The 24,801-nt window shown below is 65.6% G+C and overlaps 18 protein-coding genes across 18 annotated transcripts; 9 read left to right on the top strand and 9 right to left on the bottom strand.

Moving 5' to 3' along the window:
• Positions 1-32: 32 nt before the first annotated feature.
• On the bottom strand, positions 33-2,987 carry MRET_0920 (ubiquitin carboxyl-terminal hydrolase 4/11; the record flags this gene model as incomplete). Its single annotated transcript, XM_027627547.1, has 1 exon — positions 33-2,987. The coding sequence occupies one exon, from the start codon at positions 2,985-2,987 to the stop codon at positions 33-35; it is 2,955 nt and encodes a 984-aa protein (XP_027483405.1).
• A 465-nt stretch (positions 2,988-3,452) lies between these two features.
• Positions 3,453-4,208, top strand: MRET_0919 (glutathione-dependent oxidoreductase; the record flags this gene model as incomplete). The annotated part of the gene is made up of 1 exon (XM_027627546.1): positions 3,453-4,208. One exon carries the CDS (start codon positions 3,453-3,455, stop codon positions 4,206-4,208), a length of 756 nt encoding a protein of 251 aa, XP_027483460.1.
• Positions 4,209-4,279: 71 nt separating this feature from the next.
• MRET_0918 (kinetochore protein Nuf2) lies at positions 4,280-5,611 on the top strand (the record flags this gene model as incomplete). The annotated part of the gene is made up of 1 exon (XM_027627545.1): positions 4,280-5,611. The coding sequence occupies one exon, from the start codon at positions 4,280-4,282 to the stop codon at positions 5,609-5,611; it is 1,332 nt and encodes a 443-aa protein (XP_027483461.1).
• MRET_0917 (homoserine kinase) lies at positions 5,608-6,657 on the bottom strand (the record flags this gene model as incomplete). The annotated part of the gene is made up of 1 exon (XM_027627544.1): positions 5,608-6,657. One exon carries the CDS (start codon positions 6,655-6,657, stop codon positions 5,608-5,610), a length of 1,050 nt encoding a protein of 349 aa, XP_027483462.1.
• A 77-nt stretch (positions 6,658-6,734) lies between these two features.
• MRET_0916 (SAC3 GANP domain protein) lies at positions 6,735-7,913 on the top strand (the record flags this gene model as incomplete). The annotated part of the gene is made up of 1 exon (XM_027627543.1): positions 6,735-7,913. The coding sequence occupies one exon, from the start codon at positions 6,735-6,737 to the stop codon at positions 7,911-7,913; it is 1,179 nt and encodes a 392-aa protein (XP_027483463.1).
• A 31-nt stretch (positions 7,914-7,944) lies between these two features.
• MRET_0915 (uncharacterized protein) lies at positions 7,945-8,401 on the top strand (the record flags this gene model as incomplete). Its single annotated transcript, XM_027627542.1, has 2 exons — positions 7,945-8,333; positions 8,377-8,401. 2 exons carry the CDS (start codon positions 7,945-7,947, stop codon positions 8,399-8,401), a joined length of 414 nt encoding a protein of 137 aa, XP_027483464.1.
• A 113-nt stretch (positions 8,402-8,514) lies between these two features.
• Positions 8,515-10,338, bottom strand: MRET_0914 (dynein intermediate chain, cytosolic; the record flags this gene model as incomplete). Its single annotated transcript, XM_027627541.1, has 1 exon — positions 8,515-10,338. One exon carries the CDS (start codon positions 10,336-10,338, stop codon positions 8,515-8,517), a length of 1,824 nt encoding a protein of 607 aa, XP_027483465.1.
• Positions 10,339-10,388: 50 nt separating this feature from the next.
• MRET_0913 (imidazoleglycerol-phosphate dehydratase) lies at positions 10,389-11,014 on the top strand (the record flags this gene model as incomplete). The annotated part of the gene is made up of 2 exons (XM_027627540.1): positions 10,389-10,980; positions 11,004-11,014. The coding sequence occupies 2 exons, from the start codon at positions 10,389-10,391 to the stop codon at positions 11,012-11,014; spliced, it is 603 nt and encodes a 200-aa protein (XP_027483466.1).
• A 4-nt stretch (positions 11,015-11,018) lies between these two features.
• Positions 11,019-12,116, bottom strand: MRET_0912 (SAP domain protein; the record flags this gene model as incomplete). The annotated part of the gene is made up of 1 exon (XM_027627539.1): positions 11,019-12,116. The coding sequence occupies one exon, from the start codon at positions 12,114-12,116 to the stop codon at positions 11,019-11,021; it is 1,098 nt and encodes a 365-aa protein (XP_027483467.1).
• Positions 12,117-12,271: 155 nt separating this feature from the next.
• On the top strand, positions 12,272-14,374 carry MRET_0911 (actin-related protein 8; the record flags this gene model as incomplete). The annotated part of the gene is made up of 1 exon (XM_027627538.1): positions 12,272-14,374. The coding sequence occupies one exon, from the start codon at positions 12,272-12,274 to the stop codon at positions 14,372-14,374; it is 2,103 nt and encodes a 700-aa protein (XP_027483468.1).
• Positions 14,375-14,424: 50 nt separating this feature from the next.
• On the bottom strand, positions 14,425-16,203 carry MRET_0910 (methylenetetrahydrofolate reductase (NADPH); the record flags this gene model as incomplete). The annotated part of the gene is made up of 1 exon (XM_027627537.1): positions 14,425-16,203. The coding sequence occupies one exon, from the start codon at positions 16,201-16,203 to the stop codon at positions 14,425-14,427; it is 1,779 nt and encodes a 592-aa protein (XP_027483469.1).
• A 115-nt stretch (positions 16,204-16,318) lies between these two features.
• On the top strand, positions 16,319-17,020 carry MRET_0909 (non-structural maintenance of chromosomes element 1; the record flags this gene model as incomplete). Its single annotated transcript, XM_027627536.1, has 1 exon — positions 16,319-17,020. The coding sequence occupies one exon, from the start codon at positions 16,319-16,321 to the stop codon at positions 17,018-17,020; it is 702 nt and encodes a 233-aa protein (XP_027483520.1).
• A 16-nt stretch (positions 17,021-17,036) lies between these two features.
• Positions 17,037-18,284, bottom strand: MRET_0908 (aspartate aminotransferase, cytoplasmic; the record flags this gene model as incomplete). Its single annotated transcript, XM_027627535.1, has 1 exon — positions 17,037-18,284. The coding sequence occupies one exon, from the start codon at positions 18,282-18,284 to the stop codon at positions 17,037-17,039; it is 1,248 nt and encodes a 415-aa protein (XP_027483519.1).
• A 167-nt stretch (positions 18,285-18,451) lies between these two features.
• Positions 18,452-18,910, bottom strand: MRET_0907 (ubiquitin; the record flags this gene model as incomplete). Its single annotated transcript, XM_027627534.1, has 1 exon — positions 18,452-18,910. The coding sequence occupies one exon, from the start codon at positions 18,908-18,910 to the stop codon at positions 18,452-18,454; it is 459 nt and encodes a 152-aa protein (XP_027483518.1).
• Positions 18,911-19,040: 130 nt separating this feature from the next.
• MRET_0906 (sorting nexin-41/42) lies at positions 19,041-20,578 on the bottom strand (the record flags this gene model as incomplete). The annotated part of the gene is made up of 2 exons (XM_027627533.1): positions 19,041-19,304; positions 19,331-20,578. 2 exons carry the CDS (start codon positions 20,576-20,578, stop codon positions 19,041-19,043), a joined length of 1,512 nt encoding a protein of 503 aa, XP_027483517.1.
• Positions 20,579-20,662: 84 nt separating this feature from the next.
• On the top strand, positions 20,663-21,127 carry MRET_0905 (uncharacterized protein; the record flags this gene model as incomplete). Its single annotated transcript, XM_027627532.1, has 1 exon — positions 20,663-21,127. One exon carries the CDS (start codon positions 20,663-20,665, stop codon positions 21,125-21,127), a length of 465 nt encoding a protein of 154 aa, XP_027483516.1.
• MRET_0904 (replication factor C subunit 3/5) lies at positions 21,122-22,156 on the bottom strand (the record flags this gene model as incomplete). Its single annotated transcript, XM_027627531.1, has 1 exon — positions 21,122-22,156. One exon carries the CDS (start codon positions 22,154-22,156, stop codon positions 21,122-21,124), a length of 1,035 nt encoding a protein of 344 aa, XP_027483515.1.
• Positions 22,157-22,259: 103 nt separating this feature from the next.
• On the top strand, positions 22,260-24,779 carry MRET_0903 (CLIP-associating protein 1/2; the record flags this gene model as incomplete). The annotated part of the gene is made up of 1 exon (XM_027627530.1): positions 22,260-24,779. One exon carries the CDS (start codon positions 22,260-22,262, stop codon positions 24,777-24,779), a length of 2,520 nt encoding a protein of 839 aa, XP_027483514.1.
• Positions 24,780-24,801: the final 22 nt, after the last annotated feature.

The raw sequence follows: 24,801 nt of genomic DNA, 5'->3' as shown, positions 1-24,801 counted from the left end.
TCGATCGACGAGGACGTCATCATCACGTGATATCATTCGGTATCGCTATGGAGGCGCGCGAGGCGCTGGTACGACGTGCCGCCGATGGGCCGCGTCGTGCGTCGGCGGTAGAACAGGAGGTAGGCAGCGGAGGAAGTGACGGTTGACTCGGGGTCTGACACGGGGCGCACACTCGAGTCGTCAAAGTGGTACCACTGACCGTTCAGGGGGTTTTTGGCGTACGCTGTATAGTGTCCACCGCCGAGTCCGCCGTAATGATTATCGACAGCGTACAAGTCGTAGATCGGCGTATCTGCGAGCACCTTGTCATCGTGCTCGTCGTGTGCCAGCACGTGGTCACCGAGGCGCGTCTCTGGCGGAGCCGGCTTCATGTCCAAGTCGGCCCATAATCGCGAGCCCACGACGCGATCACGCAGATCCAAGGACGTTAGGGGAAAGTCGATCAGGTTATCGAGCTTATCGCGCGCACCGCGTCCAGCACTGAACCGCTTGAGATGCACGACGAGAATGTCGGGGGTCTTCCATAGATCAAACTTTTTCGTGGCCTGCTGGAATGCACGACACGATGGACAGTACCACAGATCGTCCTGCCCCAGCTTTTCCTCCTTCGTGAACTCGTCGAGACAGTCTTCGAGTCGCAGATTCGGCGCGCGCCGCCGGCCCTCGGCCAGCATGGCCGTGCCCTGCTGAAAGTCGGTGTCCTGGATGAGAGAGACGGGACCCCACGTCGCACGGTCCATGGGCTTCAGCACGGCCTCGGCCACCTCGCTGTCCCACAGGGCGTACAGCGCCGCGCCGGGGAACAGGACCGGCCACGGACCGCCGCGGCTCGCACGTGCCGCCAAGTCTTCGGTCGTCTGCTCACTTGCATCGTCGCCGCGGTGCATCGCCTCGTCCGCGCTCGGCACAGCCACCCGCAGCTGAAACAGCTCGTCCTTGCCCATGGCGTGCGCCCGCTGCTTCATGGCCTCGAGGCTGTCTTGCTGACTCAGGGGGAGATAGTGCCGCTCGACGGCGTCTTGGATACCCTCCACCTGGTGGAGGAGGGTCCGGGGCAAGGTGACAAAAAAGGGCACACCCAGCGGCTCGCCGAGGGAGCGGCGGAACGAGCCGAAGCGGCCGACGCCGTCGGCCTTGCACGAGAACACGGGCACACACACGAGATCGGGCATCGGTGGAGGGCTGTAGGCGTTTTCCACCTCTTCGACGCTTCGCTCGGGACGCGCAAAGAGAGAGAAGCGGGACGGCGGTTTTCGTGGGGCAGGAAGGGAGAAGGGCGTGCCGACGTCCCACAGATAGATGTGATCGCCTGCGTTGATGTCGCACACCGGCTCATAGTCGTGGATCCAGCGGTACACGTGATGTGACCACACCTCGCCGATCACGAGGTGCTCGGCCTGGACGAGTGCCGACACTTTGGTGCGTAGATCAGCGATGGTGGCCGTGGCTGGCAGCTGGACGTCGACCTGCACAGTGGGCGATGATGGGCGCATAAAGTAGACTCGGCCGCGCCATTTGCGCGTATTAGGGATCGGGAGGGTGAGGTACATGAAGGGGTCAAACTTGATCGAGACCTTGTGGCAGACCGGACACACCAGTGTGCTGCGGTACTGTCCCTGAAACAAGTCCACAATTACCGAGTCATTGCGGGCCTTGTACAGGTCCCACTGCTGCTGTGCAAAGCGCACCATATCAGCGTCCGAGCCACCTGTCCAGTCCGGTGCCTCGATGTACGGCTTGCGGTGAATGCGATTCAGGTCCTCGTGGAGTCCGTCGAGGAGGAAGGCCAGCAGTTCCTGACTGTCCTGCTGTGCGTAGCCCATGAACTGTGGCGCGTAACGGGCCAGGGCCATTTTGAACTCGCGCGGGACGACGGCGCCCTGCTGTGCTGCCCAGATCGATTGCACTAGGCGGCCGTACGCCATGGCCAAGGCACCGCCCATGCCCAGGGGGTTGTCGGTATTCAGCTCGTCCTGATGCGCGTTGCGTGCAAAGTACTGCTGCAACTCGGGTGTATTGCTGAGGCACTGCAGCGCACTGTTCATGAAGCATGTATTTCCGAGGTTCGCGAGGCCGCGCAGGCCAAGCGCTGGCGTGGATGACGAGCGCGTCGAGTGGCGTTGGTCGCCGTGCGGCACATGCCAAGGTTCGTCGGGGCTCGGGCGCACGTCGATACCAACGAGCTCGAGAGGCGTTGTGTGCTCGTCGACGAGCTCGATGGGGTACTTGGCGAGCGCAGAGAGAGACACCATGCCCCGATTAGCCAGTGCCACGGCCCGCAACGTCATCGGCAGCCGGAAGAAGCGCACCTGTTGAGGCGCACCCATCGCACGTACGCGTTCCTCGAGTGCCTGTCGTGTGTCGTTCTGCGCGGTCGGCAGCGTCCCATGGCGCACGAATGGCTCGAAGGCGTCGACCAAAGGGGCATACGGCGTGCACAGTGCCAGTTCGACTGTCTTGCCGACCAGCTGTACCACAGGCCCGTCGCTGCCAGGCACGACGGGGCAGCCGAGCGAGGCGCCCACGATGCGGTATCGCGACGACAGAAAGTCCCAGACGGGCGTCGGCACAAGCACGTACTCTTCGGGAGCGAGCTCGCGGAGCGTGCCATTCGGCGCACAGAGGGCTTGGAGGTCCATGGCAGGAGCATGGGGCTTCGTTTTCCACTGCTCGTACCATGCGGCGGGCACGACGTACCAGGTATCGCCGATGCGGGGCTTGGTCTCACGCCAAGCCTCCATCTCGCGCACAATCGTCGCGTGCGGCGCCTCGTCCAGCTTGAGCGACTCGTCCATGAGCGCATCGACGCTGTCGTCTGTGCGTGAGAAGCTCGGCATATCTGCGTCCAGCTCGAGAGTCGACTCGGTATCGGAAGAATCGTCCGTGTCGATCGGACTTGATGTACGGGCGCGCTTTGCGAGGGCAGCGGGTGTCGTATGCACTGAGTGTGGCTCTGCCGAGTGTGGCGCCGGCGGCGAAAAGGACATGCCCACGAGCGAGGGCTTCGGTGGGAGCGAGTCGTCAGCCTCCACGTCGAAGGTTTGTCGGCACGTGCTCAAGAGGAAGCAGGCGGCTTTTTTCCCCTTACCACCACCATACGACCGTAGGAGGAATGTGCGCGTATGAAACGGCGATAGCGCTTGTTGTCCGGGCATGAGGCCACCCTTCTAACACTCTGTTGACAACGGCCTACGGGCACCATCGTTGCCATCAATTTTTCATGAAGGGAAGAGTAGGCTCCCATACAGACACCGGTCGTGAGCGCGCATGGCGTGCGCAGGATCGTCGTGGTCATTTCTACGGGATACATAAACCTAGCAGGTAGCGTGCATTGTGAGGGCTTTGAGCAGAGCGAGTGGCCAGCGACGCCGGCGTCCCTCCACATGTAGGTGGCGTGCGTGGCGGTCGCCGTGGCGGCGCTTTTTCTCCTCGTACAGGACGGAGGCGGCGCCATGACCACGTCATCGCTTTCCAATGTGGTTGCGATCACGTCGCCCGACATGTTTACGTCGCTTATGCAGCAGGATCTGAATCGCGTTACCTTGCTCAATTTCTGGGCGCCGTGGGCTCAGCCATGTGAGCCGATGATGGCCGCTGTGCGCGACCTGGCTGTGAAGTACCCGCACGTCCTGTTTATGAACATTGAGGCAGAGGAGCAGCCAGATGTGTCTGAGTCCTTTGATGTTGAGGCTGTGCCGACCGTTGTGCTTTTGCGGGGACATACGCTCCTGTCCAAGTTGACGGGCGGTCAGCCGCAGGCCGTGGAACAAGTCCTGGCGGCGCATGCCAAGGTGCCAAGTGCCTCGGCGCTGAGTGGTGGCGAGCCAGCGCAGGGCGTGGACGCGGACGTGGGTAAGCCCCATGCTCTGCCGACGCATATCGACGTGAGCCAGGAGTCGGCGGAGGAGACGGAGCGGCGGTGCCGCGAGCTGATGTCGCGCTCGCGTGTGATGCTATTTATGAAGGGCCAGCCGGACATGCCGCGCTGTGGCTTTAGCCAGAAGACGATTACGCTCCTGCGTGACCAGAATGTCGAGTTTGACTACTATGATATTCTGTCAGACGAGCCTGTGCGGCAGACGCTCAAGGTGCTGAACGACTGGCCGACCTTTCCCCAAATCATGGTGCAGGGCGAGCTGATTGGGGGCCTCGACATTTTGACGGAGATGGTGGCGTCCGGCGAGTTTCAGCACATGATCAGTGCATAGGTCCATATCACGTGATCCAACACGACGCGCGTACGTCGACCGCGCGCCTGGGCGCTGGAGGGGGTGTTGTGATGGCGACGACGGATCAGAACTATACGTCGTTTCCGGCTGTGACGACGGATGAGTTGCTGTCGGTCTTGCATGAGCTGAATTTGAGTGTTACGGCGGAGGATGTGGCCAAGCCCCAGGGGGGTATGGTGCAGAAAGTGTATTTGGCGTTCCTTGATACGCTGGCCGGCACGATGCCTGATATGCTGGAGAAGCAGCGTGATGCGCTGTGCGAGGGCATGGAGCACAAGGAGATCTATGAAGATGGTGTGGCGTGGCTATTGTTTTTCCGGGAGGTGCGCGCTATGATGGAGGCAGCGACGGTCCACGACTTTCATCTCCAGGATCTGACGCGGCCGACGCCCAAGCGTTTCAAGCGGCACATGTCGGCGCTGGTCAATTTTTTCCGCTTCCGATCGGACAGGCTGGCTGAGTTTGATGAGCTGGTGCTGGAGACGGAAGATTTGGAGACGCGGCGCCTCGAGTGGGAGGAGAGCATGGATCGTACGCGGCAGGCCATTGCTGAGATTGTCGCGCGGCGCAAGCACGATGAGCCGCGGGTCAAGCAGCTGCAAGAAGAGAACTTATCGCACTCGGACAAGCTGCTGGAGATGAAGAAGGAGCAGGGCCGGCTGCTGGCGGAGGTGGATGCGCTCAAGTCGGACAAGGCGGAGGCGATCCAGAAGCAGACGGACATCCAGTACCAGCTGCAGATTGTGGCGACGGAGCTGCACAAGCTCCAGACGCGGATTGTGACGCGGCCGGAGGAGATCAAGCAGCAGGTGCAGGACATGCAGGTGCAAGTGCATGGCGAGCGAGCGGCGCTGGGTGAGAGTGAGCGCAAGGTGCGTGAGTGGCGGGCGAAGATGGACGTGTTGGTGCGTTTGGACGATGAGATTGCCACGAGTATCCGAGCGATGGAGCAGGTGGCGGCCGATATGGAGCGTACGGCGCAGGAGGCGCGTGTGCTGCAGGACATGAAGGCGACGATGGCGTCGCGTACGCAAGAGCAATCGACGCAGCTGCATCGGATGGAGCAGCTGGATCGGCAAGTCAAGTCGGCGACGGAGCGTTTAGAGCGAGCGCGGCACGACTTGGAGGCGGCGCGGGCGCATCGGCAGGCGAAGCTGCAGGCGCTGGGCGCGCGGCTGTCGGATGTGTCGCGGCTTCGCAAGGAGCGGCATGCGATGGCGGAGATCAAGCATCACGAGGCGGTGGACATGGAGCGGCAGCTGGCGACGGTGATGCAGGAGCATGAAGAGCACTATGGCCAGATGCAGCTGGAGAAGGATGCGCTGAGTCGGACGGCTACGGCGTATATGGATGCGATTGCTCGGGCGCTTTCGCTGGGCTAGTACACTTGGGCGCCGTCCTCGGTGACTTGGAGGAATTTTGTATCACACGTGATGTGTTCTTTGGCGAACTCGTGGCAGAGGGTCTCGGCGATGTGGTCGAGGTGATCGGTGGCGAGGGCGAGGATGGTGGGCCCGGCGCCTGAGAGGCAGATGCCCAGCAGGCCTGGGTGCGTCATGGGCGTGACGGAGGCGAGGATGCGTGGGAGGCCGGGTATGAGGTGTTGGCGGTACGGCTGGTGCACGCGGTCTTGCATGGCCTGGAAGATGAGGTGGACGTCGGGTGGTGAGCGCGCGAGTGAGGTGGTGAGCACGGCGAGGCGCTGGAGATTGAAGACGAGGTCCTCCTTGGTGTAGGTGTCGGGCAGGACGCGGCGGGCCTCGGCGGTGAGCACCTCAAAGTGCGGGATGATGGCGATGACCTTGATTTCCTTGGCCCATCCGAAGCGGATGTAGTGTCCGATGCCCTGTGGCGGCGTTGGTGGGTGGTAGCCCCATGACTCGGAGGCGTTGTCGGGGTATGCGGGCAGCACTTCGCTGAGGGGCACCTGTGTCGTAGCGGCGGCCTCGCCGCTGAGTTCCCGTAGGTAGGAGCCGACAAAGCCACCGATGAGGGCGGCTGCCACGTTATCGGGGTGGCGCTCGATCATGAGGGCGTAGTCGAGGAGGCGGTCGCGGTCGATGTGCAGCTGGCCGAGCTCGTTGCCGAGCAGGAGGCCTGCGATGACGGCGGCGCCTGAGCTGCCGAGGCCGCGTCCGAAGGGGATATCGTTGCGGACGTGGATGCGCACGCCGCGCGGGAAGGACTTTATGTCGTTGACGCGCATCACGTACAGCGCCACGCGCGTGATGAGATTCTGGTACGGGTTGAGGGGCGCATCGGCGGCGCCTTGGCCGCTGTACGTGAGCACGGGGTCCTTGTGCGGCGCGTCGGCCTCGATCGTCACGTCGAGGAAGAGGTAGAGCGAGAGCGACAGACCGACGACGTCAAAGCCGGGGCCGATGTTGGCCGACGTGCAGGGCACGCGAATGTGGAACGAGCGTGACATGGCGGGGGGCCGAAGAAAAAACGAGGCGGGGCGACGCCGGGTGCGCTCAGCTTATTTCCCATCCACCTCGCTACGCCATGGCGCCGGACGCGGATTGGCCGCAGGCGCTGCGGGAGCTGGTGGGCCGGGCGTTTGGGCAGTGTGCGGATGCGCAACGTGGTGCGGTGAGTGCGGAGCTGAAGCGGCTCATTTTTGAGGCGGTGCAGGATGGGTCGCTGCATACGCGAGACTGGGCGCGCGTGCGTCTCGCGTCGCTGGGCGAGACGCGGAAGCGCCGTGCGCCGGATACGCCGACGAAGGCGGGGCGGTATCGGGAGGATCCGACGCGTCGAGAGCTGCGGCAGCGGCGTTTTGAGGCGGAGCAGGCGGCGTTTGAGCGGGAGCAGCAGGCGGATCGGGTGGCGGCCGCGGTGCCTGTGAGGGACGCGGCGCCGGACCCGAATGTCGTGGACTGGGACGCGTATACGGTCGTCGGCACGTCGACGAAGCTGGAGAAGCCGTACCTGCGGCTGACGTCGGCGCCGGACCCGAAGACGGTGCGGCCGCTCGCGACGCTGCGCCGGACGCTGGCGTTGCTGACGCAGAAGTGGGCGTCGGAGCGCAACTACGACTATATGTGCGATCAGCTGAAGAGTGTGCGGCAGGACTTGACTGTGCAGCGCATCACGAACGAGTTTACAGTGCGTGTCTACGAGATGCATGCGCGCCTCGCGCTCGACATGGGCGATTTGGGCGAGTACAATCAGTGCCAGTCGCAGCTGCGTGTGCTGTATGCGTACGACCTGCCTGGGAGCCGCCTCGAGTTTCTTGCGTACCGGATTCTGTACCTGCTGCACACGCGGCAGCAGCGCGACGTGCATACTCTGATGGCCGAGCTGAGTGACGAGGCGCAGGCCGATGTGGCGGTGCGGCATGCGCTCGATGTGCGCGCGGCGATGCGGTGCGGCAACTACCACCGCTTTTTCGAGCTGTATGCGCATGCGCCGAACCGGAATGCGTGCCTCATGCGCCACTTTGTCGATCGCGAGCGCGTGCAGGCGCTGTGGATTTTGGCGCGGGCGTTTCGGCCCGCGTGTGCGCTCCCCTTCCTGACGTCCGAGCTCGGGTGGTCGACGGAGGAGGAGGCGCGTGCGTTTTTAGCGAAGCATGGCGTGGCGTGCTTCGTGGGCGCGGCGTGGGATACCAAGCGGGCGGAGGCGCCGCTGGTCGCGGCCCTCGCGTCGTACCGCCACGTGGACTTGCAGGGCCCTCGATAGACGTGGCCGATCGCCCGATCTTGTAGCGAGCATGGAGGACGTCGATGCTTCGGCGCGCCCGGTGCACCTGGTGGTGCTGGGCGGCCGCGTGGGGAGTGGCAAGTCGTCGCTGGCGCGTGCGGCGGTGGCGACGTGGCCTGGCACGTGGCGGCGATGCAGTCAGGATGCGCTGGGATCGCGGCGTGCCGTCGAGCGGGCGGCGCGTGAGGCGCTGTGGCGGGGCGAGCATGTGCTGATCGACCGGACGAACTTGGACCGCGCGCAGCGGGCGCACTGGCTGCGTCTGGCGCACGAGGTGCGGGCCGTGCGGCCTGTGGTGGTGTCGCTGCTGTGGCTGGATGTCGATGCCCGTGTGTGTCGGGAGCGCCTCGCTGTGCGGCAGGGGCATCCGACGCTGCGTACGCCGGCGCAGGCGCATGCGTACGTACGGGGAGCTGACGCAGTGTGCTATCGATGATGGAGCGGCGCGTCGAGCGGCCGTGCGCTGAGGCGCCGGAGGGCTTTGACCGGCTGCTGACCATTCGCGACGCTGGCGCGCCGCGTCGTCTGTGGGAGGCGCTGGAGCGGGCGCCGCGCCTGCCGCTGGCGGGCTGCGACGTGCCTAGCCATGCCAGCGCGACAAGAGGCGCTCCATCTCAGCGACGTCCGCGTCGCCGCGGACGTGGACGGCCGCCTCCGGCACCTGGTACACGTGCAGACGACCGTCCATGCCGCCGGCCGCGAGGCGCGTAGCGGTGGGACGGCGGCGTTCCCAGGCGACGCGATGCACGCCGCGGTCGCCGGGCACGCGCGCGCTGAGGACGGGGCGCTCGGTGTGCTGGGTGAGGTGGTAGACGTCGACGTGCCCGCCGGCGTCGGCCTGGCAGAACACGGCGGGGTGGTGTGGGTGCCAGCGTGCGTCCATGACGTAGTCGTGGGCGTGCTCGAAGCGCGCGAGGGGCGTGATGGGTGCCCAGGCGGCGTGCCGGAACGCGAGTGGATTCGTGCGGGTGTTGGTCGCGATGCGCGGATGGGCGTGGGGGTAAAAGACGCGGGGCTCGGCGGGCGTTTGGGCGGGCTGCCACACGGCGGTCGTGGCGTCCATGCTGGCGGTGAGGAAGAGATCGGCGATGGACGCGGGGAGGCGCTCGTCGAGCATGTGGGTGGGGTGCGTCTCGAGGCGCGTGACGGGCGCGGAGTGGCCGACGTAGACGCGGGCGGTGTCGAGGCCTGCCTGGAGGCCGGCGCGGTCGACGCGCTGGGCGTCGAACACGTTGCCTTCGTCGGTCGCGACGAAGAAGCGCGATGGGTCGTGCGACGCGGCGTCGATCGACGTGACGTGCATCCTCGCGCTGCGTGGGTGCATGGGATTCGTCAGTGGGATGGTTTCCTGCGGGCGCGCGAGCATGTCGAGCGACCACGTACAGACGAGGCCGTCCGTCGATGCGCTCCAGAGGTGGTGCGCGTGCGCTGAGCCGGCGATACGCAGGGCATAAACGGGTGCGGCGTGCGTGCCGCCGGACGAAAAGGCCCACGGCGTGCGCTGCACGGGCAGGCCGCGCTGCCGCGCGTCCCACAGGAGGACTTGGCCGCCGAACGTGCCGCCGACGAAGAGGTGGGGGTGGAAGGGCGACGCGAGCACGGACACGACGTCGTTGGGGGCTGTGAACACCATCTCGGGGCGGTCGCGCACATGCAGGTTCCAGACGGCGACGAGGCCGTCGTGGTCGTCTTCGTGTCGGAGGACGCGCTTGCGGTTGTACGAGGCGACGACGAGCTCGGGGTGGTGCGTCGACCAGTCGACGTCCGTGACGGCGCGCGTGGCGAGCAGGGTATCGTCGAAGAATGTGCGCACGAGGTGCATCGATGGGCGCTCGGGTGCGTCGGTAGGGACGTGTGTGTAGTCGGTCAAGACGTTGTACGGTTCGTCGAGCATGCGCTCCATGACCATGGTCTTGGCGTGCACAAAGTCGACAAAGTCGGGCTGCACGGGCTGCCGTGCGCGCGTCTCGACGGCGATGGGCGCGGCGGCGGCGGCGACGGGGGCCTCGGTGGCGACGGCAGGCGCGGCGATCGGCTCGTCGAGCGCGTCGGTTTGGACTTGCTTGGTGTAGAGGAGTCGCTCGGGTATCGGGGTATCTCGTGCGGGCGGCGGCGCGCCGACAGGCGCGTCAGCGGGTGTAGACGAGGGTGCCGGGGCGGGAGGCGAGGTGGGTGCTGCTGCCGCCGGGGCAGGAGTGGGCGCTTGGACGGGCGCCGCCGGCACCGCCGCCGCCGTCGGCGCCTCGGGACGCGAGCTGGCGAGCAGGGATGCGACGAGCTCGTCGACCGACGGCGGCGGCGGTGCCGGGCGCTGCCGCGCCTTTTCCTCGCGCTCTTCGCGCGCTCGACGGAGCTCGGCGAGCTTCGCACGCTTCGCCTCAATCTCGGCACGTCGTCCGGCCATGGAGCGAGGTGGTTGAGAGGCACGTGATGCGACGAGGCTTGGCCACTACCATGTCCCTCCGAGTGGCGACGCTGGAGCGGCGCACGAACGAGACGCAGATCCACGTGTCGATCGCGCTGGACACGCATCCGGTCGATGCGCCGCCAAAGATTCAGGTGTCGACGGGCATAGGCTTCCTGGACCACATGCTGCACGCGCTCGCGAAGCACGGCGGCCTGGCCCTGGAGCTGCAGTGCCGTGGCGACCTGTACATCGATGACCACCACACGGCCGAGGACTGTGCGATTGCGCTGGGCCAGGCGTTCAAGCAGGCGCTCGGCGAGATTCGCGGCGTCAAGCGCTTCGGCACGGGCTTCGCGCCCCTCGATGAGTCGTTGTCGCGCGCGGTCGTCGACCTGTCGTCGCGTCCGTACTGCCACACGCATCTGCAGCTGCGGCGCGAAAAGATCGGCGACTTGAGCTGCGAGATGATCCCGCACATTTTCCACAGCTTCGCGACCGAGGCGGGCATCACGCTGCACGTCGACGTCCTGCACGGCGAGAACGACCACCACAAGGCCGAGTCGGCCTTCAAGGCCACGGCGCTCGCGCTCAAAGAGGCCATCACTCGCACGGGCTCGCAGGATGTGCCGAGCACCAAGGGTACGTACTTATCACTCACACAGGTGTCCTATAATGGCCTACACGCGACGAGCGCCGCCTCCGACGATGCCGCCTCCGTGTGCATAGACCGGCGGCTGGGCGGCTGGGTGCGGTGCTGCCGCTGCCGCTGCCGCCGCTCGAGGCGGCCGGTCCCGCGACATCCAGCTGCCTACCGCCATGCCCGTAGCCACGATGCCGCCCAGCACCCATAGACCGCGGCTCTCGCTCTCGTTTAGCGGGCGACGCGCGGACGGCCGCGCATGCGACGTCGACGGCGCGACCGACGGATCGATCGGCACGACACGCGTCACCTCGGACGCCATGCTCGACAGCGCGCGCGACGACGCGTGCGAGGCGGTGTGCCACGTATGCTCGAGCTTCTTGTGCGCCTGCGTCGGCAGAGCGTCGCTAAGCACATCGAGGACGACGTTGCGCGACGAAGACGGCCCGCCGTGCTTCTCGGACCACGCGAGGCCGCCGATGTGCGCGACGTCTGCGTCCTGAGCGACGCGGTACATGCGCGGTACATGCGGCAGGATCAGGTCCGACTCGCGCGTCGGATCCGTGTAGTTGTGCGACGTCGGGTCGGTGAGGGGCTTGATCGAGGGGATGTACTGTGCCTCGGGCTCGGCGAGCGGCTCGGATGGGATCTGGACGTCGAACGTCGGCGTCGATGCCTCGGGCGTGAGCGCAGGCTGGCCGCGCACGGCGCCCGTCTGCGGCTGCGCGGCCTGCGGCGACGACGACGACGTGCCGGCGCCTTGGCCCTGGCGCACAGCCGTGGCGCTCACGACGGTGCCAGGCTCCATAGGCAGCGAGGGCTGCTTCTCTTCGAGGTCCTGGACGGCCTGCCTGCCCTTCTTGGCGCGGCTCTGGGGCGCCTTGTCGGCGCTCGCGAGCGTCGAGCCCGCCCGCGTCATGTCACTCTGCTTCAGACGCTGCACGAGCTCCGCCTTGCGGCCGGACGTGGTCAGACCGCGCTGACGAAGCAGGGCGCGCAACTCGGTGACCTGCTTCGTGTCGTAGCCTTCGTTCGTGAGGAGCACGGTCGAGACGAGCGAGCGCGACGGCGCCGCCGTGCTCCGGCTGAGCGCACGCAGACTCGGCGTAGAGATCGTATGCTTGACACGCCACATGCGAGAAAGGCAGGCGGCGGCGGAGCGCCGGCCGGCGAAGACAAACACTCGCTGCCGCGCCGAGCGGTGATTGGCCCGTGACATGACCCTCCACGGCGCGCTCGCGTGGAGCAGCGTGCGTCGTGTCCCGTGACCCATCCTCCACGCCTGCCACCATGGCCCCCAAGGCCGCCAAGCAGGTTTTGCCGCCGAATCCGCCGGCGGATGAGACGCGCACGTTGCCGCTGGCGTACACGTCTTTCCATCCGCCGCCGTTTGTGAATGCCAAAAATGTGTCGTCGTCGTACCTCAAGACGGAGGCGCAGACGTGGGTGTCGCGCTCGCACCGCCCGACGAAGCGACCCAAGACGGGCGCCGACGGCGACGACGGCGACGACGATCCCGCGTCGCGCCGCCTCGTGATCCATATCGGCTCGGAAGCGATCCGCCTCGGCCGCGCTACGGATCTGTACCCGACAGTGGTGCCGCATGTCCTGGCGCGCCAGCTGCCGCATCCGCGCGCGCAGCCGGCGCGGCCGCACGCCACCGAGGCCCAGCTCGAGATGCTGCGCGCCGAGCTGCGCTCGATCATGCGGCAGTACAAGCTGCGTCCCGTGAGCAATGGGTGGCAGTCGGCGAACAGCTACAACTCGTCGGTGGAGCCGGAGCCGGTGGCGGCGCACAATGACGTGTACCACGTGGGCTTTGTGGACGAGGGCGATGCGTCGGTCGTCGTGGGCCACGAGGCGCTGCGCCTGGCGTCGCTGTCGCGCCCGAGTGCGTGGCGCCTGTTTTCGCCGTGGACGCGCGGCATGCTCAATGTGACGGGCTATGCGGCCGAGTACGGCGACGCGTGTATCGAGGCGCTGCTGGGCGATGTGCAGCGGATCCTGACGCATGCGATATCATCGGCGCCGTCGAAGGCGTCAGGGCCGGCGGACGCCGCGGACGATGCGGGGCTCGGCATCCCGACGTCCGAGTACGGCGACTATGCCGTGCTGCTCCTCGTGCCGGACTCGTTTTCGCGGAGTGACTTGCGGGCGCTGGGTCATGTGCTGCTGCGCTACATGGGCTTTTCGGCCCTGCATGTACAGACGGAGGGCCTGTGCGCGACGTTCGGTGCCGGCCTGAGTGCGGCGTGCGTCGTGGACGTGGGCGCGACGAGCATCGGCATTTCCTGTGTGGAAGAGGGCCTGGTGCTGCCTGAGACGCGCGTGGCGCTGTCGTACGGCGGCCAGGACATGTCGCGCTTCTTTGGCGACGTGCTGCGTGGCTCGAGCTTCCCGTACACGGATCTGCAGGAAGCGCGGCTCGCGGATGTACAGCTTCTCCAGGACCTCAAGGAGCGATTCGTGACGCTGCAGCCGAGTCAGGTCGGTCTGAACTTGTACGATTTCATGGTGCGTCTGCCGGGCGAGACGGCGCGCAAGTATGCTCTGCGGCTGTACGACGAGCCGATTCTCGCGGGTCTGATGCTCTTCCACCCGGACGTCGCCGCGCCGCCGCCGATGCCGCGACGACCGCTGACGTGCGCGCAGCCGGCGCCGGCGGAGGAGGCGGACGAGCCGGAGCCGACGGCTGTGCTGGCCGCTGCGAATGCCTCGCTGGGTGGTGACGAGGCGGTGGAGCTGTGTGCGTCGGCCGTGCTGGACATGGCGCCGACGCTTGCCATGTTGGGATGCGTCTCTCGGCGTCTTTCGCCGCAGGTCGCGGCGCTCGTGGATATGCGGGCTGACGAGGCGTCTGAGGAAGCGCCGCGCGCCGCGCCGACGATTCCGCAGACGTCGGCGATGGCGACGCAGGCCGCCAAGTGTGCGTCGGCGGCGGCGCAAGCGGCGCAGGATGGCATAGACGTCGTGCAGGCGGCGTCTGTCACGCCGCTGGACCATGCGGTCTTTCGCAGTCTGCTCGCGTCGACGGGCACCGTGGATGGGTCGTTTGCGCACGGCGGCGAGGAGCGGCTGCGCCGCCTCGCGAACAATATTGTGTGCACCGGCGGGGCGGCGCGTATACCGGGGCTGTCGGAGGCGCTCGAGGCGCGTGTCTCGATGCTGCTGGCCGAGCACTATGCGCCGGCGGACGGGGCGCCGGGAGCGCCGACGACGGCGCCGCAGGCCGTGGTGATCCCGCCGCCGCGCAACCTGGACCCGGCGTCGCTGGCGTGGAAGGGCCTGGCGGTGATGGCGCATCTGGACGCGATGCAGGAGCTGTGGATCCAGGCGAGTGATTGGGACACGCTGGGGTACCGCGCCCTGAAGGAAAAGTCGCTCTTTTTGTAGAGTTGAATCTCTATGGCAGTCTAGGTATCCGTTGAGGGTATCGATGGCACTTAGGCCGTCAGGAAGGGCTCAAAAATAGCGTGTGGCCGCTTAAAGTCGTTGTGCACGACGTTGACGAGGAAGTAGGTATCAAACACATGCTCGAGGAGGCGGCGCGTCGGCGAGTCGGGCTCGTACTGTGCGGCCCAGCAGCGGCCGATCTGGAAGGCCTCGTCCTTCCACGCGAGGAACGACATGCTCTCGACGATCGTCGGCTGCAAAATCTCGCAGTGGGGGAAGCAGCCCCACGTCACGGCGTTCGGCGCGTCCGACGTCGTGTTGGTGCGCATGTCGCCCTGGGCATTGACGGCGTGGTACGTGATCTGCGGGTGAGCCTCGATGCGCGCGATGAGCTCGTCGAGCTTGTGCGTCGACACAAAGAACTCGAGGTACGCCTTTTGGTACACATAGCCGTGCGGCGGGCCCCAGCCATGGACGGGGTCCGTGCTGGGAGCGCCGTCGACGGCCGGCTGCGAGTTGATCGTCAGGAAGCCGCGCTCGTTCAGCTGCACGAGCAGCTGGTCGATCGTCTTGGTCTCCTTGGCGATCGGTGCATCGCTCCACGGCAGACTCGCGAGCTCGCCGGCGCAGAAGCGCACAAACAGGCGCTGGAGGTCCTCGACGCTGGTCGGCGTGCCCCACAGGGCGCGTGCCTCGTCCTGCGTGACGGGCAGATTCGGCTCCATGGTGCCGAGATCGCCAAACGCGGGCGAGCGCGCGTCGCCCCAGCGGCCGTTGGGATACTCGTCCCAGCCGTCGGTGCGGTTCACATAGCTCTTGGCCCGATTCGCCCAAAAGATCGGGCGGATGTTTTCGTCGCGGCGCTTGGGCGTCAGGCTCGGGCGCCACGGCAGCGGGTTGAGCTGGTTGACGCTCGGCGTGAGGCCGAGGTACTCGAGGAGCATGCGGCTGCCGCGCTCGAGGTTCATCGTGTAGATATGCAGGCCATGCACGTCGAGGTCAGGATGGGCCAGCATCTGCCGGCACATGTCGCCGACGAGGCGCGTGCCGACGACGCGGACCTGCTCGTCGTCGTCCTTGACGGGGTCGAGTGCCTCGTGGAAGTGCGGCGGGACAAACGCCTGGAAGCGTGCGACGGCACGCGTAAACTGCCCGTAGTTTTGGATCGGCATCACGCCCGGGACGATCGGCACGGTAATGCCGGTCGCACGCACGCGGCGCGACCAGCCGACAAACGCATCCAGGTCGTAGAACATCTGCGTAAAGATAAAGTCGGCGCCCGCGTCGATCTTTTGCTTGAGGTGCTGCATCTCGACGTCAGGGCCGCCCGTCGCCTCGGGGTGTCCCTCGGGAAAGCCAGCGACGGCGATCGTGAAGTAGTCGCCGTAGTGCTCGCGGATGTACTGGACGAGCTCGTACGCATGAGAGAAGCCCGCAGCGTGCGGCTCCCATGGCGAGCCACACGCAGGCGGATCGCCACGGAGCGCCAGGACATTGCGGCATCCGAACTCCTTGGCCTCGCGCAGCGCGACCTCAATCTTGCTGCGCGGCATGTTGGTGCACGTCAGATGCATGCACGTCTCGACACCAAAGTACGCATGCACCGTCTTGACCAGCTGCGTCGTCATATCCGACGTCCGGCCCCCGGCATTCCACGTAATGTCCACAAACTCGGGGCCCAGCTGACTCATGCGCTCGATACGGTCATACAAATTCTGCATGCCCTGCGGCGTGCGCGGCGGGAAGTACTCAAAGCTCCACCATACGCGGCCCTCGCGCTTCGCCCGGGCGATCTTGTGGGTGATCTTGCTGCTGTCGTCGCCCTTCATCGTCGCTGCGAGCCAAGCGCGGCGGCCAGCGAAGGAGGCCCCTGCCCACGTTCCTTCTTCGGCCGAAAGACGTACGCGTCGAGCGAGCGCCACGCGTCCCCTGTCGTGGTCGGGGATGGATCGTGCGACGCTGCGCCAGGCGCTCGTGCAGTGCCTGCTTCAGCGGCGCATGACGAAGCGAGCGGATGCGTACGCGGCGTACCAGCGGCTCGCGACGCATATGGGCGTGGACGAGGCCTTTGATGCGGATCTCGATGCGATTCACGCGAGTCTCGCCCCGCTCGGCTGGGACGTGCGGGCGTGTCACGACCAGGAGCGCGCTGAGCCGTACCTCCTTGTTGTGAATGCCAAGTCGGACGAGCTCGCGCAGGTCGCTACGCCGTACTCGGCCGCCGAGCTGCAGTACATCAAAGCTCTCGTGCATGCCATCTTTCATGCGCCACAGTACGCACTGCCTTCGATCCAGGCGCTGCAGCTCGCGACGCATACGCAGCCTGTGCCGCTGACGAAGCAGACAGCCACGCAGCTCCTTGCCAATCTCGAGCGCCGCCAGTGGCTGCACCACCTGCCGTCCGGTGCGTATACCCTCACGCTGCGTGCCCTGCACGAGCTGGACACGTACATCCGCCACGAGATGGACGAGGCGTGTGTGCTGGAGTGCATGGCATGCTATGCAATTGTCACGCGCGGCGTGCGATGCGCTTCGTGTCGTGGCGCCGTGCACACGTCGTGCCAGAGCGCGTACGAGGCCGGCCACGCTACGTGCACCCTGTGTGGCGTCGCATGGCAGCCTGTGCCGGTCGGCGAATCTCTGTAGCGTCTACTACGTCAAACTAGGAGCGCTCACGGACGACCTTGTCGATCCAACTGGCAATGTACTCCACGTTACGGGAGTTGAAGCCCGACATGCTCACCCGGCCCGTCCGCATGAGATAGATGTGGCCCTCGCGGATGAGGCGGTCGCACTGGGCCTCGTCCAGGCCGAGGTACGAAAACATGCCGGTCTGCGTCTTGATGTGCTCCCACGAGCCGGGTGTGTGGAACTTGTTCGTCAGCAGGTCGTACAGCTGCTCGCGCATCGAAATAATGCGCCGAGACATGGTCTTGATGTCGCGATCCCACTCGGCGCGCAGCTCCGGCTCGGTCAGGATCTTGGTCACGATGCGTGCACCAAACGCGGGCATCGTGCTGTTCTCACGACGCACGATCGTGTTGAGCTGCGACAGCACCGCCTCCGCCTGCGCGGACGAGGCCGTCGCGATGTGCAGCGCACCGATGCGCTCGCCATACAGACCGGCATTCTTGGCAAAGCTCTCGGCGACGAGCAGCGAGATTCCGCGCTCGGCAAAGAGGCGCACGGAAAACGCATCCTTGGCCGGGTCGCCCGAGGCAAAGCCCTGGTACGCCGAGTCAAAGAAGGCAAAGAGCTTCTTCTCGGCAAACAGGTCGGCGAGCTTCTTCCACTGCTCTTCGGTAGGATCCACACCTGTTGGGTTGTGGGCGCATGCGTGCAGCAGCACCACGGAGCCGTCCTCGAGGCTAGCGAGGTCCCGGTACATACCCTCGAAATGGAGCGAGCGGCTGCTCGAGTCATAGTACGTGTACGTCTGCGTCGACAGACCAGCCGCCTTGAGAATCGCAAAGTGGTTGGGCCACGTCGGGTCCGAGACGTACACCGTCTTGTCCTTCGGGAACGGGTAAAAGTCGTGCAGAAACACGGCACCGAGATGCACGGCGCCCGAGCCGCTGATGGTCTGGTTCGTGGCAATGCGCGCCTCCTTCACTACAGGAGCGTCGTCGCCAAACATGAGCTTGGCCGCGGCCGCCGTGAAGGGCGCATAGCCCGTGATGGGCAGGTACTCGTGGTTCAGCTTCGGGTCGCGCAGCAGCTCTTCCGTGGCCCGCCGGACGGCCGGCAGGACCCATGGCTCACCGTTCTCATCACGGTACGCACCGACACCCAGGTTGGCCTTGGTCTCTGATGGATCGTTCTTGTAGTTGACGGTCAGCGCGAGAATCGCATCGCTAGGTGCCTTGGGCACCTGGCTCCACAGAGCCTCATTCGACGAAAAGGCGGACATGGCGCGTTGGTAGGTGGTGGCGGGCGAGAGCGTGGCCCCGGGGCAGGCCCCTGCGTATGATGACATAATGATTAGACACCTCTCATATGCACATGGCGCTGAGAGGGAGGACGAGGAGGAAGATCTACAAAGGGGGGGGGGGGTATGAAGGAGGCCGTCGCACGTCGTTAGTGTACGAGGCCGCGTGTGCCGACCGTGCGCTCGCTCTCGAGCTTTTCCTTGTTCGCCGCGAATGCTGCGCTGCGAAGCTGTTCCTGCTGCGCGCAGTTGTGGGTTTCAGGCAGGCGATGACGACCGCAAAACTTGAGGTGGCAGTGGGGGCACTCGCCGACGAGCTGGATCGCGGCGTCGCGGCATTGTTGATCGGTGCCCGCACCGTTTTGGCAGCGCTTCTTGGCGCCACCACGCAGACGCAGTTCGAGATGCAGCGTCGATTCTTTTTGGATCTGGTAGTCGCTCAGCGTGCGGCCGTCTTCGAGCTGCTTGCCGGCAAAGAGAAGGCGCTGCTCATCGGGGGGGATGCCCTGCTTACGCTGGATTTGAGCCTTTACATGATCCACGGTATCTGACTCTTCGACGTCCAGCGTGATAGAGGAGCCCGAGAGTGTTTTGACAAAAATCTGCATGGTACACGCTGTGGAAGCGGCGTGTGACGTCTGCGCCGCCGTGTCGCTATATATGCACCCTGCCAGCGGATGTGGAGGTGGCGCTGACGTGGGAGAAAAAAAAAGGCCACGCAAGCGGTGATCGAGCACGTCAAGTTCGATCGTGGGTGGAGGCAGAGAGACGCGCCGCGGGCATGTGCTCCCAAGTGGCGTCGTCGATGTGCTCGATCTGATCGCGCGCTTCGCGCCATGCATCGAGGCTCTTGGAGCAGTAGGCACGCTGCATGCGTGCAAGATCGAGCATGAGCTGCTTGATGTCTTGCACCTTGATGCGCTGGAACCGATCAAGAGATGCCTGGATCGTCTTGTTCGTGTATGCGAGGTCCTGGGCCGTGTATTCGATAGCTTCCTGTAGCTTGCGTGTGAGTCGCGTATACGTACATGGAGGACCTCTTCGCGCAAGCGCGAGATGGCGTTTTGGCGTGTCCTGTTGGGATCGAGATCGACGACGTGGGCAAAGCGGTTCGTGAGGGAGCCCAAGAAGCCGCGCTGCGGCGGGGCGGCAGGCGGCGTATGAGGCGAGGCAGCTTTGCGAGCCCACATGGACGTGAGGTCATCGTCGGTGCTGGGTTCTGTGGCTTCGGCTGGGCTTGGCACTTCGTCTTCCGCGTCCGACTCAGCTGCTCGGCCGTACACGGACGACATGGGCGCCTGCGTGCGCCGCTTGTCGAGCAGGCTGGTGCCGCCCGTCTCGAGTGCTTTGCTGAGCCGAGCGGCCTGGGCCTCTTCGCGCTCGCATTCTGCGAGGTGCTGGCTCTTGGACTCGAGCATGTCTTGGGCCATTTCGTACTGTTGGTGCTTGAGATGACGCCACCGAAGGAGGCGGCTGAGGATGGAGGCATACTGGGTATACTCGTGGATGGGCTCGGATACGTGAGCGTCCCAATCGTGCAGCATGTCGGAGAGGGCGACGTACGTTGTGTCGGCTGCTTTCCCGGTGCTTTCGATCGCGGGTGCGAGCTGTGTCTGCTCGGCGAGGCTCTGTGCGTTGAGCAAGGCGCCCAAGTCGGCGTAGTCGGCGGCGATGTCGCGCCATCTGTGCACGAGACGCCGATTCGATGGCTCCATCGTGGAGGCCATGAAGCTTTCGAAGCGGTGTGTGAATCCCTCGGCGTCTAGGAAGTGAGCGTCGGGTGTATGTAGCTTGCTGGGCGCGGTGGGCGTAGGCAGGAAGGCGTAGCAGGCGGGGGCGTCGGGATGCGAGGGGTGCTGTGGCGGGGCATTGAGGTTGCTCTTGGGCAGGGTGGAGAGCGGGGGCGTGTGAGCGATTTCGTGCCAAGAATACCGCGCCTCGAGGAAGCGGCGGAACACGACGTCGATGCTCAGGACGGGGTGCGTGTCGAGGCGCTGGAGGAAGCGCTCGAGCATGCGTTTGCGGCGCGCAATGAGGGCGGGGTCGTTTTTGGCGCGGACTGGGTTTGTGGCGTAGTCGAGGAGGCTGTGTTTGGATGGGATCGGGGGGATGATGAGCGTGGGATGCAGTTTTTCCAGGGCCTCGCGCAGCGCCTCAAAGTCCGAGTATCGTCGCTTGGCCTCGTGGCCCGGGGACGATATCACATACACGATGTATGACGACTTGGAGAATTCGGTCGATGATAGGGCATCCGTGATGCGAATCTGGCTGTGCATGTGCTCTTCGCCATCGTGCGCGCTGAGCGAGGCGCGCGGTCCGTCGTCGGTCATGGTGGGGGACGTGGAGGTTTCTCCGCCACGATGGACGACGAGTCGTGGGACGGGGCCTTTGGCCCCCCGATGGGGGGAAGTACGCTGGCGGATGAGCTGGGCGCGAGCGATGCGGCGTGTGAGGTGGCGATGGTGGATGAGCTGGGGCCGTCGGATGCGCTCCTGGATGCATGGGCTGCGCAGTGTGCTGAGATGGATGTCTACGTGCAGCTGGCGGCGGTGCCGCGCGAGAGTGTGCGGGCTGTGGACGGGGATGCTGAGCTAGTGCGACTGCTGATGCATGTGGGCGACGAGGCGCAGGAGTGTGGTGCGCTTCTGCAGGAATGCCACCGCCAGACGCGGCAGCTCGTGTCGCTGTGTGAGCACCGCCACCGGGAGCTGGCCTCGTATGCGGAGGCGGCGGAGCGGCGTGTGCGCGTGCCGCGAGGCGACGACGCTGTTTGGGACGAGGCGCCGATCTATGCGTGTCTAGAGAGCGTGTCGTCGGGACTATGAGGCGGTGGCCATGTCGACGGTGGTCTTGACCGACGCCAAGAGCGCCGAGAGCTGGATGCGTTCGGAGGCATTCGTGCTCAGGCGGTACTCGATCTGCGCCATCTGATCGAGGATGTATACCCGTGCGTGTGGTGGGAGCTCGAGGGACATGACGAGATCGTGCATGCCCGTGAGCAGGTCGGGCAGGGCCATGCCTTTGTCGATGCGCAGCGCTTGGACGGTGTGAAAGGCGGTCGTGAACTCCTGCTCGAGCATCGCGTGGAAGGCCGTCTCGATGTCGTGTGGATGTGGGTGTCCCGTGCATGTGTACACGCTGTCTTCGTCGATGAGGCTGCCGGGCTCGCAGGCCGCGTCGCATGCCTGCAGGATGTTGAGCGCGCGGCGCATGTCGCCATGCGAGAGCTGGAGGATGGCGGCCTTGGCGCGGTCGTCGATGCGGCAGTGCTCGGCGGCGATGACGCTGTCGATGCGGCGCTCGACCTGCGCGCGATCGAGCGGCGAGAAGCGGAAGCGCGTGCACCGGCTCTGGATGGCCGGGATGATTTTGTTGACGTAGTTGCAGATAATGCAGAAGCGCACGTTGCGTGTGTACTGCTCCATGACGCGGCGTAGTGCCGCTTGGGCGGCCTGCGTCATGGCATCGGCCTCGTCGAGGATGACGAGCTTGAACGTGTCCGTCTGGGTGCTGAACATGTTGCGTGTGCTCGCAAACGCCTTGATCTGGCCGCGGACGACGTCGATGCCGCGGTCGTCGGACGCATTCAGCTCCAGCACATGACTGCGATACGACGTGCCGTACAGACGCGCAGCGAGGGCCATGATCGTCGACGTCTTGCCGGTGCCGGGCGGCCCGTAGAAGAGGAGATGGGGCAGCTGATGCGCGTCGATGAACCGCTCGAGCGTCGACGTAATGTGCTGGTGCGACAGCACCTCATCGAGCGTCGCGGGCCGGTACTTTTCCACCCACGGCAGCGCGTCACTCGATCGCGGCGCATCGCCCACGTCGCGTCCCTTGCCCTTGTCCGCCATGGCCACCAGAGGAAGAGCGACGCACGCGCGCCGCTTCCCAGGCACGTGCCGCGTGGCTCGGCAGGTTGTCGGCCCAACACCAACGCCACCCACTTTGGGGTGCATGGAACCGACCGAACTCACGCTGGTGCATGCGATTGACACGGCGCCGGACGCTGATGCGTGCGTAGACGCGATCGATGCGCTCACGGCGCGGTGGCAGTCGGCGCACGAGGTGCATGACGTCGATGTGTGTGTCATGTCGCTGCACACGCACATGTTGAGTGCGCACATCGGTGTGACGCGAGCCGTGTACGCCGCGCTTGCCACGCTGCTGGAGACGGCCGCGCCGCAGCTGTCGACCGCGCGGCACGTACAGACGATCGTGAAGATGGGCGTGCCGCCCGCGCTGGAGCGCATGCCCGATGTGCCTGCGGCGCGTGCGTGGCTCGAGCAGGTGCGCCACGTCGTGTATGCGGACGTCGTCGGCGCCGCACGCATGCGCGAGAGCGACATGCCACGCACGCTGTGGGAGCACACGATCCGCGATGCCGGGCTGTGTGCGACGTCGCCGCGCGTACGCGCCGGCACGCTGCGTATGCTGTCCGAGGCGCCGGCGGAGGCGGCGCTCGCGACGTACATGCCCTACCTCCTTGAGCGCCTTCACGATGCCGACGGCGATGTGCGCGCGGCGGCGACGGCGGCCGTCCACGCCCTGTCGGCGCATGCCACACCCACGCAGCTGTCGGAACTACGAGAGGCGCTACCTGACCATGCTGGCCTAGAGACGCGCGGGAGCCAGACACCTGCGCAGGCGCCCGAGTCACTGCCTTTCTGGGCCGACGTGGCGTGCGACGATATCCGGCCGGTCGCCATTTGGTCTCGGCACGACGTGGATGCGGCGCTGCAGCACGCCAGCCACGTGTTGGAAGGCAAGGAAACCGAGACAAACTGGCAGGCGCGCGAGAAAGCCGTCGTGCACCTGCGCGGGATGCTCAAGGCGGGCGTGCCTGACGAGCACATCGCAGCGTTCGCCGCGCAGATGCGCCACATCCAAGAAGGCCTGCTCAAGACGCTCGCGAGTCTACGCACGACGCTCTCGATGCACACGATTGCGCTGATCCGGCAGCTGGCCTTGTCGCTCGGCGCACACCTCGAGCATTCGATCATGGATGCCTGGTTCACAGCACTGCTGCGCATGGCAGGCATCACGAAAAAGCTGGTCGCATCCGCCAGCCAGGTCGCCGTCGATACGATCCTCGCATGCTTCCCCGTGCGCCACATGCACTGGCAGTCCCTCTATGCCGGTCTGCAGGACAAGAGCGTGGCGACGCGCGTGTACATGTGCAAGCACGTCCACCTCGTTCTGCAGGTGCATGGGCACAAGCGCACGGAGATGGAGGCGCATCACGGCCTGGACATGACGCGGCAGTGCCTCGAGCGGGCCTTGAGCGACCCCAGTGCCGAGGTGCGCTCGGCGGCGCGCGATGTCTTTGGCACGCTCTACCGCCTGCACCGCACGGATGCTGAGTCGCTCCTCGCAGCGCTGCCGCCCGCTACGCACAAGCAGGTCGCCGCGAGTCTGGAGACGCCGTCGTCTCCGGCGGTCACGCCGCGGCGGCCGTCGTCACGGGCCGGACCGTCGCGAGCCATCGTCGCTGCGAAGCGCGCGGCTATGCAGCAGCAGCGGGACACGGTCGCCGAGCGCCCACGCATGCCGCGCGACTCTGTGTGGCATCCGAGTCTCGTGGAGAATGGACCGGACGCATCGACCGATCTCGTCGGCTCCGATGTGCCGTGGCACGAGCGTGAGGACGGCGACGATATGTCTATGATGCTCCAGGGCCTGCAAATTCACACGCCACGAGCCACGAGACACGATGTGATACCCAGCACGCCGACGACGCCGGTGACGCCGAAGCCGCCGAGGCCGACAGCTCCCGCACAGATGCCGTCCACGGCCTCGGCGTGGTTTCTGGACCAAAGCGCGAGGGTCCTGCAGGACGTATGCAAGGAAGCTCCGCCTGCATCCGATGAGGGTATGACACACTGGGCCGAGGCACCCGCGACGGCCCTGGGCAGACTCGCACAGCACCTGGACACGCAAGCGCCGGAGGACCTCGCGCCCGTATTGGACGGCATGCATGCGCAGCTCGATCAGGCGCGAGACGACACGACATGGCTGCTCATCTTGACCGTCCTGCACCGCCTTGCGCCGTACGTGTGTCGTGACGAGGCACTCGAACGTGCATGGCTCGCCCAGGTGCTGCATGTGCCGAGTACACGCCCTGAGCACATCACGCTGGCGATGGGCGCGAGTCGCGCGATGCTCAACGTGTGGGGTACGCACTCGCATTCGAGCGCCGCGCTCATGAGCCAAGTCGGTGACGATGCAGAGCAGCGCATCTTGGCCCTGCATGCCCTCGAGGTGCGACGCATCACCGACCTCGAGGAGCTTCGAGCAACAGCGCCGCTCGTGCAGGTAGCTCTACGGGATCCACACACGCCCGTGCGTCGCGCTTGTGTATCATTTCTCGCCCAAGTGCCTCGCGAGGCACTCACGCTGTACGCCCCGCTCGCCGCTGGCGAAGAGCGTCTCATCCAGTACTATAGGGACCGCCTAGGTGGAGGTGGACGTACGTAGCAGCCGCACCAGCCCCAGGGCT

Source organism: Malassezia restricta, chromosome II (genome assembly GCF_003290485.1).
Source record: "Malassezia restricta chromosome II, complete sequence".
In the NCBI taxonomy this organism is placed as follows: Eukaryota; Fungi; Basidiomycota; class Malasseziomycetes; order Malasseziales; family Malasseziaceae; genus Malassezia; species Malassezia restricta.
This window is presented reverse-complemented; position numbering and strand designations above follow the sequence as displayed.